General features: G+C 39.6%; 1 protein-coding gene across 5 annotated transcripts in view; it reads right to left on the bottom strand.

Annotated features, from left to right (window-relative positions):
* ARHGEF12 (Rho guanine nucleotide exchange factor 12) overlaps window positions 1–20,504 on the bottom strand; it is a 152,823-nt gene that overhangs the window by 4,428 nt on the left and 127,891 nt on the right. For all 5 annotated transcript variants that reach the window (XM_031015915.3, XM_055356135.2, XM_031015914.3 and 2 more), the window contains 13 exons: window positions 19,247–19,372; window positions 17,300–17,414; window positions 15,220–15,320; window positions 11,465–11,542; window positions 9,957–10,032; window positions 9,085–9,252; window positions 7,844–7,931; window positions 7,291–7,377; window positions 7,072–7,151; window positions 6,205–6,438; window positions 4,173–4,643; window positions 3,031–3,347; window positions 88–157 (listed from right to left, as the gene is read on the bottom strand). In XM_031015915.3, coding sequence (XP_030871775.1) covers window positions 88–157; window positions 3,031–3,347; window positions 4,173–4,643; window positions 6,205–6,438; window positions 7,072–7,151; window positions 7,291–7,377; window positions 7,844–7,931; window positions 9,085–9,252; window positions 9,957–10,032; window positions 11,465–11,542; window positions 15,220–15,320; window positions 17,300–17,414; window positions 19,247–19,372 — 2,011 coding nt within the window. The remainder of the gene's footprint in view (window positions 1–87; window positions 158–3,030; window positions 3,348–4,172; window positions 4,644–6,204; window positions 6,439–7,071; window positions 7,152–7,290; window positions 7,378–7,843; window positions 7,932–9,084; window positions 9,253–9,956; window positions 10,033–11,464; window positions 11,543–15,219; window positions 15,321–17,299; window positions 17,415–19,246; window positions 19,373–20,504) is intronic.

The raw sequence follows: 20,504 nt of genomic DNA, 5'->3' as shown, positions 1-20,504 counted from the left end.
GAAGGTTTTCACTTCAAAGTATGATAAGTCATTTCATTCAGTGTAGGATGATTAGTCTAGAGTCTGGAACTCATAACTTTTACATACCTGAGTGCTTGTCTGTGAGGGCTGATCCAGCCAGCCTTTGGCAAAGAATGGTGTAACTTTCCTCCACCTTCTGTGAAATAAAACCCATAGGTTTTTTATTCAAACGTCATGAAACAAAACAAAACAAAAACTTCTGAAAACAGAAAAGAAGCCCTTTTTACATTACAGGTACAAGCCCCCAAATTTCAAAAATACTAACTTCATCATTAAAAATTTCATTAGTGGGAAGAAAAAAGTAAATTTCATTCCTTTTACCAATTTCTCCACTGAACGAATAACTTAGTATTTTCCCATGTAAAAAGAAAGTAGAGGTGGTAACCATAAATGCAATTCTCCCACCCCCAAGAGTCACCCTGGACATGGTCCCGTCATCATGTGCATGAGCTATAGTCATGCAGCACATAAAGACACGGCGTCCTGCATACATGATGATGGTCCCTTAAGATTATTATGGGCGGGGCATGGTGGCTCACGCCTGTAATCCCAGCACTTTGGGAGGCCGAGGCAGGTGGATCACCTGAGGTCAGGAGTTCCAGACCAGCCTGGCCAACATGGTGAAATCCTGTCTCTACTAAAAATATAAAAATTAGCCGGGACTGGGCGCGGTGGCTCACGCCTGTAATCCCAACACTTTGGGAGGCCGAGGCGGGTGGATCACGAGATCAGGAGATCGAGACCATCCAGGCTAACATGGTGAAACCCTGTCTCTACTAAAAATAAAAAAAATTAGCCGGGCATGGTGGCAGGCACCTGTAGTCCCAGCTACTGGGGAGGCTGAGGCAGAAGAATGGCGTGAACCTGGGAGGTGGAGCTTGCAGTGAGCAGAGATCATGCCACTGCACTCCAGCCTGGGCGACAGAGCAAGACTCCGTCTCAAAAAATATAAATATATAAATAAATTAAAAGATAGAAAAAAATTAGCTGGGCATGGTGACGGGCACCTGTAATCCCAGCTACTCGGGAAGCTGAGGCAGGAGAATCGCTTGAACCCGGGAGGCGGAGGTTGCGGTGAGCCGAGATTGCACCATTGCACTCCAGCCCGGGTGACAGACCGAGACTCCATTTAAAAAAAAAAAAAAAAAAATGTATCCGGGCATGGTGGTGGTGCCTGTAGTCCCAGCTCCTTGGGAGGCCAAGGCAGGAGAATCGCTTGAACCTGGGAGGCAGAGGTTGCAGTGAGCCGAAGTAGCGCCACTGCACTCCAGCCTGGGTGACAGAGCAAGACTGTCTCAAAAAAAAAAAAAAAAAAAGATTATTATGGAGCACATGTAGAAACCTGGTGTGTGGCACTTAATAATGGCATTGCTGATCAGGTAGGGGAAATGACTAATATTCAGTAATAGTGTTGAGAGATTTGGCTTTCCATATGAAAAAATCTATGTAAATAAAGATATATTCTATCTAGGTTTGTGTAAGTACACTCTGTGAAGTTCACACAAAGATAAAAATGCCTAATGATGAATTTCTCAGACTATATCCCCATTGCTAAGCAACACATGACTGTATATAAGAACCGACCTGTCCTTAATGGGCTTGTCGATATCTCATCAGCTACAGAATGATACTACATAAAATAAGTAACATGAAGAGGGAAAAATCAATTATATGAAGGTAAAAGAGAAACTAAGGGACACCAGTCTTTAACTCAAAGGCTAAGGATACTTAAATCTATCCCTCAAGTCTCTGGTGTAAATGATGTCATGAGGAAAATGTTTGGGCTCTGGAAGCTGTGTTTTCTGATGGCAAACTTTTTTTTTTTTTTTTTTTTGAGACGGAGTCTCGCTCTGTCACCCAGGTTGGAGTGCAGTGGCGTGATCTCAGCTCCCTGCAAGCTCTGCCTCCCAGGTTCATGCCATTCTCCTGCCTCAGCCTCCTGAGTAGCTGGGACTACAGGCGCCCACCACCACACCCGGCTGATTTTTTGTATTTTTAGTAGAGACGGGGTTTCACCGTGTTAGCAAGGATGGTCTCGATCTCCTGACCTCGTGATCCACCTGCCCTGGCCTCCCAAAGTGCTGGAATTACAGGCGTGAGCCACCGCGCCCTGCCTCTGATGGAAAACTTTAAGATAGGTCTTTCTCTTGGAAATTGCCACACAAGTCAGTTTTGCAATAGTGACATCTTCAATTACCAATCTACAAAAATCCCATTCATGACCATGTTTTTAGATTACAGGAGCCACTGAAGCCAATTTCTATCTGTCACAGGATTTGGGAAGCTGCCAATGTCACCTAATGAGTCACAGATAATAGGCTACAGAAAGTCATCGCATTTCTCAGCCTAGATTCATAACTACATAAACCCTACCTATCTCATCTTCTTGTTCATGTCTGACAGAGGCCAGCCAACTACCCGAAGCATTTTAGGTTCTTAAACTTAGACACCCATACAAACACACAGTTCATAGAACTACAACTTTTTCTGCTCTTGTGATAGTCAAAAGATAAACAATGCCGACTGGGCGCGGTGGCTCACGCCTGTAATCCCAGTACTTTGGGAGGCCAAGGCAGGCGGATCACGAGGTCAGGAGATCGAGACCATCCTGGCTAACACGGTGAAACCCCGTCTCTATTAAAAATACAAAAAATTAGCCGGGCGTGGGGGCGGGTGCCTGTAGTCCCAGCTGCTTGGGAGGCTGAGGCAGGAGAATGGTGTGAACCTGGAAAGCAGAGCTTGCAGTGAGCTGAGATCACGCCACTGCACTCCAGCCTGGTTGACAGAGCGAGACTCCGTCTCAAAAAAAAAAAAAAAAAAAGAAAGAAAGAAAGAAAAAGATAAACAATGCCAATCTCAACTTTTTACCCAGGCCTATTCATGGATAATAGTCAAAGAAATCTAGAACCTGAACAAGTTTATTGACATCAGCATTTTGATCACCCTATTCTTCCCCTCTGCTAACTGTTTCTTACAACCAAGTCCTATGGATGTGGAAGTATGAGGTACCTTTAAGTGTTCAAGGTCAGCCTCTATCTTATGAATGTACTCCATGATCTGGCTCTGTGAATCTGCACAAGAGGAGGGACTCTGGATCTCAAAACAGGAATACTCCATAGCTCCCCAGCGCTGCTGGACCAGAAATTCGGGGGTGAATGGTGAAATTGCCCCATCGGAGTGAGTATTCTGAGGAGAATGTTGCTGCTGGTGGGTGGATTCCACAGCAACGATGCCTGTCATGGGCTGCAGGGTAAGTGAGGAAGCAACCTCCTCATCTGTGGAACTCTCCTGCACTGGGTCATAGCCATCAAGGATCAAATAGTTTCCTATAGATAGAGACAGAATAGTTTGATAAGACCAGTGCTGCCATTAGAAAACAGAAATAGCATAGTGTGCTGACAACTTCAACTTGAAAAGTTATTAAGAGAGGGAAAAGCCATTAATTCCTGAGTTTAGTTTCAGGTACATCAGAATTTCCTCACTTCAGATGAAAGCTAAACTCTGCAAACTTTCATGGTAATTTCCAAAAAATTTCATTTCAAAAGTTTAAAGCTGGAAACTACAGTGCCTAAATGATCTCGCCACCACTTCCCCCGCCAAACGCCTCTCTTGCCCCATCTCCTGCCATTGTCTCCCTCATCCAGTGTTCGATCACCACAAAAAGGTTGCTCTTTGACACAAAGCCTCTGCCCCACTCTGCTCTCTGCTGGAATAGTATGCTCCCAGGTACCCACCTGGCTTTATTCCCTCATTTCACTGAGGTCTCTGCTCAAATGCTACCTCATCGGAGGTCCTAATCCCTGATCACCCTGTTTGCCTTCATTACTTTCTGTTCCCTCAGTCTGACTTATGTTTCTTCCTAATACTTCCTGAAGTCTATTTATTTGTTTACTTATTTACCATCCTTCTTTCCCCTAGCTTCATGAGAAGATGGGATTTTTCTGTGTTTTATTCACTGCTATATCTCCCAGCACCTATGATGAGGTCTGGTACAGAGTAGATTCAGTATTTATCAAATGAAGGAATAAATATTGCACATGTGTGAACACACACACACACACCTGGACACCAATACAACATCCATTTCAAAATACAGGACAGTTAACAATGATCAAAATCAAAATCAAAGTTTAAGTGCGAAAGATACTTGCCTGAGATGCGTAAATTAACATCCTTCTCTTCCTTGTTAACTGCTCCATCACCTTCTGATGGATTCTCATCGCTATGTGCTTCACGGGCATCAAAAAAGTGCTCTCCACTGTCATCAAGACCCCCTTCTGGCTCCATGGTAGGCATCTCTGGGGTCATAATCATGTGGTCCATTACTAAAATGTTACTTGCCTGGCTATCCTGGGGTGCCAGTCCCACTGAATCCCGTGGAGCAAAAGATTCAGTTGAAGTCCGTGGACTGTAACAAGTTGCAATGTCACCAGTTCCAGTTCTAAAGGGCATATGTCCTTCACCAGAATGATAGGCCTTAATATTTTCAGAGTTCTGGATGACACTGTCTGTCTGCGGCCCCTGAGAGGCTGTTCTGTATCTTGGGAAATGTTGCCAGTCTTCCTGAACGCTCTTCTCAGTCAAACCTAGCTGTTGCACCAGCAACTGCTTCAACAAACCCACTAAACGATTTAGGAAGGAGGGGGGAAAAAAACATATTCGCAACTATAACCTCAGGCTGCAAGAATTAAATTAGCTGACTTACCAATGATCTTTAAAAAGTATCTTTTAATGACATATTAAAATGTTTATTAATTTCATACAATCATCTTATTTCATACAATCATTTTCCATTTTGTTTTGAAGATGAAATAAAGCATCATCTTTTAGAGAAGATTTAACGTTAAACTAAACTTGAAAAGATCTAAGCATTCTGAATAGGGAGATACTCCTATTTAGAACTCCTGAATAATCAATATCATGCCTCTATTTTTTCTTCTATATAACTAGAATAATACCCTAAAGGTACTTCTTAAGAATGTTGAAAGGCTGTGTTAAGCTAGACAGAAAAAGCTAAAAAAAAGTTCTGCTTTTTCCAGATCCAGACACTATATGCATATTATTTCCTCTAATTTTATGAGATACATACATTTACTGAAAATAAGAACCAATTTAATTTTGAATGGGCCAAGTGTATGCTATGAGGTCACCCAGACAATGATAGAGTTATTGGGACAATGTTATTCCAACCATCAGAAATTATTAAGACTGTTAATTCAGGAGAAGGTATAAAAAATATTGTAGGTTTTAAATAACCAATTCTCTGCTCTCATCACTAGCTTAATGTCTGTCATGTTTCTTTAGGCAACAGGTTCCACTTAGGTCTCATCCTCTGTCCTTCTGCTCTACAATCACTTCCTGAGAGAAGCCAGGAAGTCTCATGGCTCTGATGCTCACATCTCTATCTCTTCCTAACCTCTCTCTAAAGTTTCACTCCTAAAACTCTAACTTCCTGCTAGTTACTCACTTTTTAGTGTTTTGTCATTCATTATCTTAATCTTGACATGCTTTAAAACTGAGCCTGTAATTCTACCAAATCAAAAGAAAGAAAAAAGAAAGTACAATGGAAGGAGGTGGGGGAAGCAGTGGTAGTCCTTTTCTGACTCTTATTTCTGACTAGATTAATGAAATTATCTCTAAATATTCCCTTTCCTTTGACCTCACATTCAAAGAAGTCAATTATTTTAAGCATTTGATGACTTCTCAGTTTCTTCTTACTCCTTCTGATAACATTCTAGTCCAAACTCTTTTAGTCTCAGGCCAGACTATTATAATAGCTTATTTAGTAAGTACACCATTCCATACCTCTTTCCATTCAAATCCTTCCACCGCTCTCAGCCAGATTAATCTTTTTTCATACCTTTAGTCATACGCTGGTTTAAAAATTTCAAATGGTTCTCCCCAGCCAAAGAAATTGTTCTCAGCCTTTTTCCCACCTCAATACAACTGAGAGATATGCTATCCTCCCATTGTAACAGTGATTCTGAACGAGGCAGGAGGGTGGGGAGCTAACAGAGTAGCATGTGTGTGTGTGTCTGTGGCATGGGCCACTGTAGAGAATACTATAATCTCCACAATAGAACTAGAAGAATAAGTGGAGTTTGATAAATCCACATACTTTAGGGATGGCACATGAGTGCCATACTTAGTAAGTATCTGTAATAAGTTATGAATAAAACTTACAATTTCTTAGTGCATCCAATGCCCACCGTTCTTCTGAGACAGGCAGGTGTGAATCTGGGATTGCGATTTGATAATCTTCTCCAACTTCCTTTAGTGTCCCATCTGTATGTTGTTCCTTTGCAAACTGTCTCTCAGCCACAAACAGATCACGTACCTCTGATTTCCCAGAGGTACTCAGTGAATGAGACTGAGGTTTTGACGATATTAAGGTAGATTCTAATCCCAAATCTCTGTCTGTCCAATGGAATAGAAAAGGTAGACTATATCTAAACAAAGCTTTTAACTTTTAACATGAAGCATTCAGGGAAGAATCAGAAAAAAAAAAAAAAAAAACAACCCATAAACTACAGAGATCATCTGTTAAGCAAAATATACAACACTTAGAACAGTGTTATACTGACACACAGAAGGCTCAAAAGCAAAGTTTGTTAAACTGAATCTCTGATGCTGGAACCTGCATAAACCAAACAGTATTAAAGTTTCTTTGCATTTTATTTTATTTTATTTCTTTTTTTTTTTTTTTTTTTTTTTGGTGTTTCGGTCTTGTTGCCCAGGCTGGAGTGCAATGGCACGATCTCGGCTCACCGTAACCTCCGCCTCCTGGGTTCAAGCAATTCTCCCTGCCTCAGCCTCCCAAGTAGCTGGGATTACAGGCACCCACCACCATGCCCGGCTAATTTTTGTATTTTTTAGTAGAGACAGGGTTTTGTCATGTTGGTCAGGTTGGCCTCTAACTCCTGGCCTCAGGTGATACGCCTATCTCAACCTCCCAAAGCGCTGGGATTACAGGCATGAGCCACCGCATCCGGCCAGCATTTTAAGAGATAACAGAGCACATTCTCCACTGAACTCTTCAGAAGAGTGTACCTGGACTCTGCAAACCAGTGACTGAAATGCCATGCTGCTCCTCTTTTAATTTTGAAGGATCTTCTTCATCATTATCTCCTCTGTAGAGAAAAAAAAAAAAAAAATCTTTTACCTTCCTGAGGTATCTAAACATCATTGCAACAAAACATAATAATTATCCTAGTCTTTTCCAACCCAAAACATAAAATAAGTCCTAGTACAATGCAAAGGAACACTCACTCGCCAGGTGTTGACTGTGGTAATGGAATTGGCTTTGTGGATTGCTCCTTCACTGATGCAGCCATCCGACAGATTAGGTCCTGCCAGCTTCAGAAAGTTGGAAAGAAATCCAAAATACAAAAAAGAAACAACAAAAGAAATATCCTTTAAATATACTCAGAAAGCAAAACTAAACAAAAACCAAATCAACCAACAACAACAACAACAACAACAACAACAAAACCCACTCTGCCAGAGAATATCTTTATTTTGGCAACACACTATTAAGGCGAGAGTCCAAAACTATACCTTAAGAAAAATCTATGGACACATTAAAAAAACTTCACTTGACATTTTGCACAATTTTTTCTTTAGGAAATGAACTTTCAGAATAGAATCAAAATAAAAGGCATCAATCTAAAAAAGAACAAGTTCATAGTAGAACGTCTCTAAAAGAGTACAGAGGAAGTGCTTGGTTTCCATACATTATAAAAACAAAGTTAAGTTTATGGAATATTATGCTTGGGATAATGAAAATATTAGCTATAGCAAGGTAGCCATATCTGATACATACACAGTCTTTTCAGAAACTGTCTGTGCCACCAGTTCATAAATCTGAGCGCCATTGTCTGACATGGAAATGACGAATAAAGCTTTGTTATCTGGAAAAAACAAGACAAGATTACTCTAATACTATGACCTGGGGAGGCCATGAGGGATGTTTTTAGGGTCTTGAAATAGTCTGCCCCTTAAAGTAGATAAAGGTTACATATATTTACTTTAAAATTCATCAAGATGTACACTTAAAATTTGTGCAACTTACCATATTAATGTATTTATTGTACTATATTTATTGTACTTCAATAAAACAAAGATTATACGAATTAGCACTAATTCCACAATAATTTACTAGAAACTTTGCTAAAAGCATGTCAAAAATCCAAATTACTGGCCGGGCACGGTGGCTCACACCTGTAATCCCAGTACTTTAGGAGGCCGAGGCAGGTGGACTGCTTTGAGCTCAGGAGTTCGAGACCAGCCTGGGCAGCATGGCGAAACCCTGCCTCTACAAAAAACAAAAAAATTAGCCAGGTCATGGTGGTGCATGCCTGTAGTCCCAGCTACTCAGGAGGCTGAGATTGAAGAATTGCTTGAGCCTGGGATGCGGAGGTTGCAGGGTGCCAAGGTTGTACCACTGCACTCCAGCCTGGGTGACAGGGTGGGACCCTCGTCTCAAAAGAAAAAAAATAAATAAATCCAAATTACCAGATTAAATGCTATTACTCTTTTGCATTTATTTTGAACTGCACTTTTGCTAAGTTGTTAGTTAATAATATTCAGTGAGTAGTGGAGAAAAGAGGTCACAAATTTATTTTGCCACCATGAAACTAACAAGTTTTAAAAGGGACCCCGTTGTTAATAGAGTTAAAATATAACTTGCCAGTCAAATTTGATTTTTAATCAACACTACATCCATCTCTTCAGTTTTTGATTTTTTTCTCACCAAATCAAAAAACATACCACCCTAAATGAAAGGCTTTTCATTGGGATCTATCAATGATTTGAACATAAAGAACCAAAGTAATAGCATAAAAATTTTCAAATGCAGAAAACCGTTCACAGAATCGAGACACCCTAATAACCTTGGGGTATAAACTCTTAGGTCTCTTTCTAAGCAGTAAATTTCATGTAATTTGCTTAAGAATATAAAAATAGCAAGACTCTATGCCACTTGTGTTATTTAAACAGCACCGAGTATCTTATGCAACTTCACAATGAATCTGGAAATTAGTATCCTTCAGTGGACATACTTGCCTGTTGCCACTTGTCGAACCAACACTGTACTCAACTTAATGACAGGGCTAAACGTGTGTTTGCTATCAGCTGTAGATGCCAGAATCTTACTATGACACCTTAAAACCAGTCTATCATCCTGCTTTTGTAACAATACAAGAATGTCTTCCAGCAGCAATGTGTATAAATCTAGAAATAAAAGTGCAGAAAAAAATGGTAAGTACAGAAATGGAGACGCGTTTGATTAACTTTATAATGATTCAACAGAGGAATTCTATTTCTGCTAAAGCTACAAAATTTTAAAAATTGACTTGTATATTATCTTTTAAAATTTCATTTTCAGTAATTCATTTTTATTGTATTTCACTGAAGTGTCAATCTGTGACCAACAGGAAATAAAAAACAACAAGCTGGGTGTGGTGGTGTGCGCCTATAGTCCCGGCTACTAGGGAGGCGAAGGCAGGAGGATCCCTTAAGCCCAGGAGTTCGAGGCAGCAGTGCACCATGACTGCATCTGTGACTAGCCACTGCGCTCCAGCCTGGGCAACACAGAAAGACCTTGTTTCTGAAAAAACAAAAACGGTTCCTCATCACAGACAGTTTAAGATGTACTGGTCTAAAGAAAGCTTACAAAGCATACAAAGACTCACTAGACTATAAGAATGATGGAAATAGGACTAAATCAGTTCTCCACTACATTCCTAAATGAATATTTAACACATCTTACATATAATGAAATAACACAAGCAGATCTACAAATGTACAAATAACACGAGGTAGCACTGCAAACTGCTGAGAGAATGGTTCTCTCCTCTTCCCTTTGTCATAGGAAACTTTCCTATTCCTTCCCTTTTGCCACTCTCCCCAAAACTAAAAGACAATATCAGACCTACCAATAGTTTTATCTCTATTCACCTTCCAAACCAATGGCCCTTCATGAATCATCTTCCTTTTTGTTAAATCCAAATTCTGGCAAAATAAAGAAAATCATGCACAAATAATTTCCAAGCACTCAGTAACATGATTATCTATATAATACAGTCTCTTTTAAAGAAATTCTTAATATAAAATACATGATTTACATTCAACTATCATTATTGCTATTTGTCAGTTCTTGAAAATGGCACAAAAGCCATATTAAAGTAATCTGCATACAATTTTCTAAAAAGGAAAAGGTATCTTGCAGAAAAACATTCATGAGTACTATCTTCAAACCTCACTCTAAACAGATGATAACAGATTATGAAGATCAAGTTACAAACATTCAGCCACTAGATTCTCAACGTATCCTTTAATTTTCCTATGAATAACTGGATGAGCACGGTACATATGCTTGTCTATAAGGAAGTGGCTTCTGAGTTCCAAGGCTCTAATTTCAAAGAAAGTTCTAAGAAATAGTACTAATGAAAAGTCCAGGTACTACTCAGACTTGGTCTAAATATTAACAACTTATTAGTAAGAGAATCATCTTTTAGTATTAGCAGCTCTAGAAAACTCTCATTCTTTGGAAGCTAAGGGGAATAAGCACATTTACGTGCTTGTTGACGAAGTATTAATATATGACATAAAAGTCTATTTTAACAGCCACCAAATAAATCTGCCAAAACCACCACCTAGTGAAATCGTACAAAAACACTTAAAATCTGAAAAAGTTAACACATAAGCCCACATACCAGAAGTGGCAATTAGTAAACATTTTACTATCGCTCCTATAATGGTTCCAACTGTTATGCTTCTGAAGAGCCTCATGAGAAAATAGTATGTTATCTTGTGTTATTAAATGATCTGGAAAGTTACCAAACAGTCCTACCCTTATTTAAACTACAGAACACAGGCTGGGCATAGTGGCTCATGCCTGTAATCCCCGCACTGTGGGAGGCTGAGAAAGGAGCACTTGAGCCCAGGAAATCTGGACCAACCTGACAACACAGCGAGACCTTGTCTTTACAAAACACAGAATTAGCTGGATTTGGTGGCATATACCTATAGTCCTAGCTGCTAGGGAGGCTGAGGTGGGTGGACTGCCTGAGTCCAGGAGGCCAAGGCTGCAGTGAGCCAAGACTGCACCACTGCATTCCAGCCTGGGCAAGAGAGCGAGACCCTGTCTGAAACAAACTACAGAACACAATAAAATTAAATTTTATAATAATTAATGTCCCTTAGTCTCCTGCCAATTGCTGTCATGTAATATTACAGTTTCATGCAAGATAGTCCTCTAATGAAAGACTAATTTCATACAGATCAAGCATTTAAAAGGCAGCAAAAAAAATCATAAATACAGATAATCTACGATACAAGAACTCCTTCAGGTGACGTATATTCCCATTGAGATGTTAATTACCTGCCAGGTCTTTAGCAAATTTTATTTTATTTTTTAAATTATGATTAGACCATCTCTCACCCTGAGCTCTTCAACATTTGGGTACTCTGACAACTTCAGGCTGGAGGTATCAAGGCGACGCTGATAATCTTCTAGGCGCTGAAAATTAGGCAGGGTGGAACCAAGGTTAGTGCTTTGGTCATTAATGACCTCTCTATTCCTGAATCAAACTTGGCATTTAAAATCTCCGTTTTGGCCAGGCGTGGTGGCTCACACCTGTAATCTCAGCACTTTGGGAGGCTGAGGCAGGTGGATCACGAGGTTAGGAGATCAAGACCATCCTGGCTAACACAGTGAAACCCCGTCTCTACTAAAAATACAAAAAATTAGCCGGGCATGGTGGAGGGCGCCTGTGGTCCCAGCTACTTGGGAGGCTGAGGCAGGGGAATGGTGCAAACCTGGGAGGCGGAGCTTGCAGTGAGCCGAGATCACACCACTGCACTCCAGCCTGGGCGACACAGCAAGACTCCATCTCAAAAAAAAAAAAAAAAAAATCTCCATTTTACTGAGCTCTTTGCAATGCTAGACAGGACTGAAAACTCACTGTCTTCCCGTGGCTTTGATGATAATATACTCTCCTAGTTTTCCTCCTACCTCTCTGGCTTTTCTTTCTCAATCTTCTTTTCAAAGTCATTGGTCTCTTATTAGCTTATATTTATTTTCTGAATATGTAAATCATGCACACAGTACAAAATTCAGATGGCTATATAAGGCAAAAAATAAAAAGTATCCCTCTAACCTTGTCCTATTGCCCCACCCCCCTCAATTTTCCCTAAAGAAGCAATCACTAATATCCATTTCTTGGGTAGCCTTTGAGAAAAATTCTATGCAAACAGATATGTATTTATTTATATATGTATATATAAGCATGGTTGTCTTTGTGCATGTTGTGTATATGTCCTTTTTTAAAACAAGATATGGTAGCATAATATATTCATATATGCATTCCTTTGGTATTCCTATATGTATTCCTCATTGAAATGGTAGAATACATTCATATACGTATTCCCCCACGTGTGTGTGTGTGTGTGTGTGTGTGTGGTGTATGACTTATATCTTGGGGACTGTTCCACATTAGCACATATAGAGAGTTATTTCATTTTTTTATAAATGACTACAGGATATAAAACTCTCTAAATAAACTATAATTTATTTCATTACGCCTTACTGATGGGCATTTAAGTTACTTAAACTCTTCTGTAACAAACAATACTGTAATAAAGTGGACTTAAATATATGTCTTTGTACATCCGTGTAGGATATCTGTAGGATAAATTTCCAGAACTGTTGGATCAAAGGGTATGTACATTCCCCCTCAAAATCATTTCCAAATACATGGAAAAGTCTGAGTGAGCATAGTGAACACCTATATATTACCATCTATATTCTACAATTAACATTTGCTCTATTTGTTTTATCATATATCTATTTATTCATCCCTCTATCCATCAGTCCATCTTATTTTTTGGATGCATTTCAAAATAAATTACAGACATAAGTACACTTTACCTCTAAACATTTAAACATCCATACAGTTCTTTTTAAAAAAGTAAAATTTGCATACAGTAGAACACACATTTCAAGTGTGTGTTCCATGAATTTTGACAAGTGCTTACACATTTGTGTAACCTAAACTTCTATCACGATAGAAAATTTTACCATCACCCCAGAAAGTTTCCTCATACTTCTTCCCAGTTAATTTCCACCTCCACATCCCCAATGGCAACCAGTTTTCTGGTTTTTTCCTACCATAGAATAGTTTGGTCTCTCTTAGAAGTTCATATAAATGGAATCATAGGTATGTACTCTTTTGCATCTGTTTTTTTTCCACTCAGCATGTTTGTGAGATTCATCCATGTTGTGTGCCTTAGTGGTACATTCCTTTCTTATCACTCAGGGCATTCTATTTTATAACTATACCACAGTTGGTTTATCCATTCTGTTGATAAATTCTTGGGCTGTTTCTAGCTTTTCGCTATTATGAATAAAGTTGCTATAAGCATTCTGGTCTGTTTGTGGGTATATCTTTATCTTCAGATAAAGATATATTTTATTATTCAGAAAATCTAGGTCCATTTTCTTATGATTGGTGTTCCTACTAAAGTTAGTTAGTTAATTTGTTATGTGCCATTCCCGGCAGGCACAATGGATAACCAGCCTGAGTATGCCAGCTCATCTATACCAGGGGTCTGCAAGGTTTTTAGTAAAATGTCAGTTAGGCTTTGCAGGCCATATAATCTCTCTCACAGTTATTTAGCTCCACTGTTTTGGAACAAAAGTAGCCACAGATAATACATAAATGAACAGGCTCTGTGTAGTAAAGAACTCTAATATGGTTCATTTCTCTTGAGCAAATCACTAGGAACAGAACTGCTGAGTCAAAAGGTAGATATAAGGGTACCTACAGAGTTTTAATTTAGATAAATATTGCTACATAACCCTCTGGGGTTTTATCATTTTACACTCTGAACAGCACAGCTGAAAGTACTAGTTTTTCTACAGCCTCACCAAGAGAGTTGTAATCATACTCAGCTCCTAAGAAACTACATCCGTGTTCATGGATTCAATCAGCCCCTGTATGCTCACAATCTTGAATTTTTATCTTCAACATGGTCCTCTTAGAGGTGGACCCATATAGCCAACTGCTTACTGTATATGTCTACCTGATATCCCAAAGTGACCTCATCATCCTCCCCACAAATGTGGGGCTTCTCCACTCATCCTGTCCATCCAAATATGCAATCCAGAAACCTGGGGGTTTATTCTTGACATCACTTTTCCTTCAAATCCTTCTTCAAATCAGTCAAGTCCTGTCAATTTTACCTTCTAAATACTTCTCCAACTTCTCTAAGCTGCCATCATCTATCCTAGATTGCTGCAAGAGGTTAACAAATGGGCTCTTTCATCCACCACCCTTCTTCAACTCATTCTCCATAGAGTAGTAGGGGTGATACTTATATAATCAAAATCTGAACACTATATTCTTACTTGTCTATGCTGAATTCCTACTGCTCTTAAGAAGAAAAATCAAAATCTTCAACCTGATCTCTAGGGCCTTTATGAGTTGGCCTTGGTCTACTTTACCTCATTTTATGCCACTCTGACTTTGCTTTTTAGGCATGATCCACACTCATGTAAATTTTCAATTCGTCCAACAGATCATGCTTTCTTTTTCCGTCAGGACTTTGGTATATATTGCCTCTACCTCTAGGGTTGCACCCTTCACATCGTTTTGGTTCACTTCCACTCATCCTTCAGAGCTTGGCTCAAGTGTCAATTCCTCAAGAAAATTTTCTCTAATAGGCACCACCTAACATCCCCAAACTAAGCTAGGCCCCATAGTTATATATCGTAGCATCTTGAAATTATCCTTGATAGTAGCTATCACAACTGATACAAAATATTTGCACTATAATCCTGTTAAATGCCTTTCTATCCTCCCAGCAAACGAGCTCAGTGTGGGCAGATATTGCACTCATTTTCTCAACTACTCTGTACCCTATGCCCAGCATACAGTACATGTTCTATAAATATCTGCTGAATGAAGAGATAAATGAAAGAGCAAACAAGCAGCCTGAGGTGTTCCAAAAAGTCAAATACAACTCCGATATTCTATCACAGATTGATCTTGACCTGCCTACTATGCGAACAGTAAACAAATGTTCTCCCTGTCCATTAGGTAATGATAGTTTTAACAACTATTTCACAGATTCCAGGTAATATTAATTTAATGTTCTCCCAATGTCATCCTGTACCTTCTTGTTTTCCTTTTTTACCTGCTTGTTTTCTGCCTCCTTGACAGCCTGATTTACATAATTTAAGATCTGACGACAGTGATCTGCAGCTTTCTTCACCTTCTCCCTTTCTGTTGGCCATTCTAAATATGGGAAAGAAATCCAAAATGTAAAAGAACTGAGCAAAAAACCATAAAATATATGTAAATGAGATTTCATTTCATTTCAATACTTTTAAGAGCATATTAAGACCTTGAAGATTTTTGTACCAGCTTAAAGCCTCTGTCAGAGTCTCAATTCAAGCAGTCTTTGGACAGGTAAAGCTTCTTATAACAGGACTTTTAAAACATAAATTCTAATCTTTAAAAAGAAATCACAGTACAGAACCCAAAATCCAAGAAGAGATGCTTTACATAAAGTACCAGGACCACTATACTATACACTCCAGAAGGGCAGGTCTCATTTACTTTGTAAACAATATAAATGGAAATCCCTTCTCCCCTTGAAATTTCACAGTGCATAGCCTACATAATTATGTCCAGTGAACTTGTTAAACAAAATTTTTTAATAACACAATTCAAAATAATTCCAAAACAAGTTTCTTTGAATTTGAGATTATATTTAAAGAAAGAAAATAGATTACATTAAAAGAAGATGAAATTCATCAAAACGTATTGAGGCGGCAAGGCAAGGTGGCTCATGCCTATAATCCTAGCACTTTGGGAGGCCAAGGCAGGCGGACTGCCTGAGGTCAGGAGTTCAAGACCAGTCTGGCCAATATGGTGAAACCTTGCTTCTACTAAAAATACAAAAAAATTAGCTAGGTGTGGTGGCGTGCGCCTGTAATCCCAGCTACTCAGGAGGCTGAGGCAGGGCAATTGCTTGAACCTGGGAGGTGGAGGTTGCAGTGAGCAAAGATGGTGCCACTTCACTCCAGCCTGGGCGACAGAGTGAGACTCCGTCTCAAAAAAACAAAACAAAACAAAACAAAACAAGACAAAACGTACTGAGGCTATGTCATGTCTATAATACAAAGAAGACCAAAATCAGAACATTCAAAATTACAATCCTCCAAACCACAGTCTAACTACACTGAGCAGATATATTAAAGTGTAAAAATTAATGAGTGTAAACCACTTTTGTTACCAGGTACCATAATTTAAAATTTCCTGCTTATGCATTCAAATTCTCAGGCACAAGAAACAAGATTTCAGTTGCATTAAATTATTAATGAGAGCTAAGTATAAGAACCTAAAGCTCAACTGAGAAACAGATTCATTTCACGTTTCAAAACGGGAGAGTTGGAATTACACCACATTGATTTGGCTTAATAAAAGTCATTGATAGATATCCATGAAACATCTCTTCAGCCAAGGATGAACCTTCTTCAAAGCAAAAATGATGCAGGCTAGAACAAGGATGGTCGAACCAGATAATTTTACACTTTGCAGGCCAAATGGGCACTGATAAAACTACTCTACTCTGCTGTTATAATGTAAAAGCAATCAGGGACAGTATATAAACAGATGAGCACGGCTGTGCTCCAATAAAACTTTATTTATGAAAACAGACAGTGAGCATGACTTGGTCTATGATTCATAGTTTGATATACCCCGTACTAAAGCTACTAATGGAGTACATTATATCAAACAGCCCAAAGAAGACTAGATCATATCTTGTTAGAAAATCTTGGCTGGGCATGGTGACTCATGCCTATAATCACAGCACTTTGCGAGGTGGGAGGACTGCTTGAGGCCAGGAGTTTGAGACCAGCCTGAGCAACATAGTGAGACCCTTGTTAAAAAAAAAAAAAAAAAAAATAAGCCAGGTGTGGTGGTGTACCCCTGTAGTCCCAGCTGTCCGGGAAGCTGAGGTGGAAGGAATGCCTGAGCCGAGGAGTTTGAGGTTGCAGGAAACTATGATTGTGCCACTGCACTCCAGCCTGCATGACTGAGTGAGACCCTGTCTCAAAAAAGGAAAAAAAAAAAAAAAAAAAAGAAAATCTTGTCATACTATTTGGAAATCCAACTCCATTCAGGATGCTGTAAGATATTATTTACAGGATACTGGGTGTTTCGTTGTTGTTGTTCTTAAGCTTTTTATTTCAGTGAAAATGCTGTACCTGTGTATTTGGCAATATTATCCAACAGAAGCGGGTACTTAGTAAGCCTTTGCATTTGAGTGGGAATAATATCCTTCAGTTGAAGACGACGACACAGTGGATTACTTTCAGCATCCTAAAATTAAAGTGAAATAAGTGAATCTGTAATTCTTATTTGAACTTATACATGTACCATGTATTCACCGTGAGGGTTTAATGCATCACAGTTCTGGTTATTAAATCAAGATCTTTAAAAAATGCCAAGATATATCATTGCCACAATATACTTCTGCTTTCTCCTTTAATCACATAATGGGGGAAGGGAGCCTCTATCACTAAATGAATGGCTTGTTACCTGTTTAAGGAAGGACTGAAAGCATCCATAAGCAGCTCTACGTATCGCTTCCTTGTGTTGAAACCGTTTTATCTTCACCTGTTCAGAAAATCTAGGTCCATTCTCCTATGATGGACATTCCTACCAAAATTGATTAGCTAATTTGTTATCTGCCATTCCAAGAAGGCACAATGGATAACCAGTCGAGTATGCCAGCTCATCTATACCAGTGGTCTACAAAGTTTTTAGTAAAATGCCAGATAGTAAATATTTTAGGCTTTGCAGGCCATACAGTCTCTCTCACAACTATTCAGCTCTACTGTTTTGGCATAAGTGAATGAACAAGGCTCTGTGTAGTAAAGAACTCTAATATGGCCTCCAAGGTTCCCATCCTCTTGTGTAAATACTCTGTGTAATCCTATGCCCTTGAGTATGAACATTTTTGGAATCTGTGATTACAATGGGATATCACACCTATGACTAGGTTGCCACCACATGATTTTGAGATCATAAGAAAGGAAATTATCCTGGCTGGGCCTGATTTCATTAGAGGAGCCTTTAAAACAAATCTGTGTCAGAAAGCCACATTCCTACTGGCCTGGAAGAAAGCAAACATCCACCTCTAAACTGCCTAATGGGGCCATATGGCAGAGATATCTCTGTTCTCTAGGAGTTGAAACTGGTTCCTAGCCAATAGCTAGCAAGGTAGGACCTCAGTTATACATTTACAAAGAAATGAACCCTGCTAACAACCAGTGAGCTTAGAAGAGAACCTTGAGCATCAGATGAAAACTGCAGCTCCAGCTGACGCTGTGATCTCAGCCTGGTCAAACTCTCAAGGGAGGATCCTGCTAAACCATACCCACACACCACAACAACTGTGAGAAATCTGTCAAGCGGCCATGTTTGTGTTTACATAAAACTTTATAAAAACAGGTAACAGACTAGATATGGTCTGTCGGCCATAGTTTACCAACCCTTAATTCATATACCCCAATGAGTGTGGCTGCTGTTACGTTTTTCCCTGGATAAACCCATTCTCATGCTTTGACAATATTCTCTTAATAGAGCATATGGTTGTTTACTGATAAAAGCCTCGTGGCAATGTGGATTTCTATATTAAGTATTTTAATCCTGACATATATTTTTTATTATTCTCCACCATTCCAAAGTCATTTTTATACCTTCCAGGAATTTAAGAGATAATGTATTGCTTTTAAAAATGTTAACATGGGCCAGGTGCAGTGGCTCACACCTGTAATCCCTTTGGGAGGCCGAGGTGGGCGGATCACTTGAGGTCAGGTGTTTGAGCCCAGCCTGGCCAACATGGTGAAACCCTGTCTCTACTAAAAATAGAAAAAATTAGCAGGGCATGGTGGCATGTACCTGTAATCCTAACTACTAGGAAGGCTGAGGCAGGAGAATCGCTTGAACCCAGGAGGCAGAGGTTGCAGTGAGCTGAGATTGTGCCATTGCACTCCAGCCTGGGCAACACAGCGAGACCCTGTCTCAAAAAAAAAAAAGTTAACACAGATGTAATCTTTGTAAAAGTCTTAGTCAGAATTCCCCCAGTTTATCTGATAATTGATAAAAACTTGCCTTATTTTTTTTCTTACATGACTCACTCAACTCACTTGCACAAAAGTCTGAAATCGAGAATCCTTTTTCTGACGAGACTTGATCATTTCCAGGGCGAAAGGTTGGTTACTGCAAAAGGTAGCAGCAGCATGTTTCAATTTCTCCTCTCCTGGTCCGCTGAACTGTGCCAAGAATGCAAAGAATACAAAAGAGAATGGGAAACTGAGCTTATACAAGCCAGACAAAGTGACAGACAACCAGAATCCTTTCAATATTTCAAGTGACAAAATACACAGAACTGCATATCTATGTGGAATATCAATGGTTCTCCATTAAAAAGGTCTGATCTTGACACAACCAGACCTTTTCTGATCATATTCCAATGTTTTCTTCTTCTTTTTTTTTTTCCTTTTTTTTGAGACAGTGTTGCTCTGTCGCCCAGGCTGGAGTACAATGGCATGATCTTGGCTCACTGCAACTTCTGCCTCTCAGGTTCATGAGATTCTTACCTCTGCCTCCCAAGTAACTGGGACTACAGGCACACACCACCACACCCAGCTAATTTTTGTATTTTTAGTAGAGATGGGGTTTCACCATGTTGGCCAGGCTGTTCTCAAACTCCTGACCTCAGGTGATCTGCCCGCCTTGGTGTCCCAAAGTGCTGGGATTACAGGTGTGAGCCACCGCGCCCAGTCCCAATGTTTTCTTGCTTGTAGCCTATCACAACCTATTACCTTTCAGCCTATGTTACTTGTAAATTACACAGAAAAGCTGACATTTGGAGAATATAAGATACAAAATGCCTGAAGACTGAGACTAAATTTTCATTTTCTTTTTTTTTTAGACAGTCTCATTCTGTGGCCCAGGCTGGAGTGTAGTGGTGCAATCTCAGCTCACTGCAACCTCCACCTCCCAGGTTCGAGTGATTCTCCTGTCTCAGCCTCCCAAGTAGTTGGGACTACAGGCGTGTGCCACCACGCCTGGCTAATTTTTTTTGTATTTTTAGTAGAGATGGGGTTTCACCATGTTGGCCAGGCCAGTCTTGAACTCCTGACATCAAGTGATCCGCCTGCCTTGGCCTCTCAAAGTGCTGGGATTATGGGCATGAGCCACTACATCTGGCCTAAAATTTAATTTTCTTACACCCTGAAACCTTTGCAACAACTACTGTCTTACTACTCTGGGAAGCAAATCCTTGGCATACTAGCATTCCTTCTTACTCAGTATAAAACCCACTATGACCATGGGCAGGCCGTAAGTTTTCTGGGTTGAAACAAAATTAAATCACTGCTGTTTCACCTGTGCAGCAGCTGG

Source organism: Gorilla gorilla, chromosome 9, assembly GCF_029281585.2.
Source record: "Gorilla gorilla gorilla isolate KB3781 chromosome 9, NHGRI_mGorGor1-v2.1_pri, whole genome shotgun sequence".
NCBI lineage: Eukaryota > Metazoa > Chordata > Mammalia > Primates > Hominidae > Gorilla > Gorilla gorilla.
This window is presented reverse-complemented; position numbering and strand designations above follow the sequence as displayed.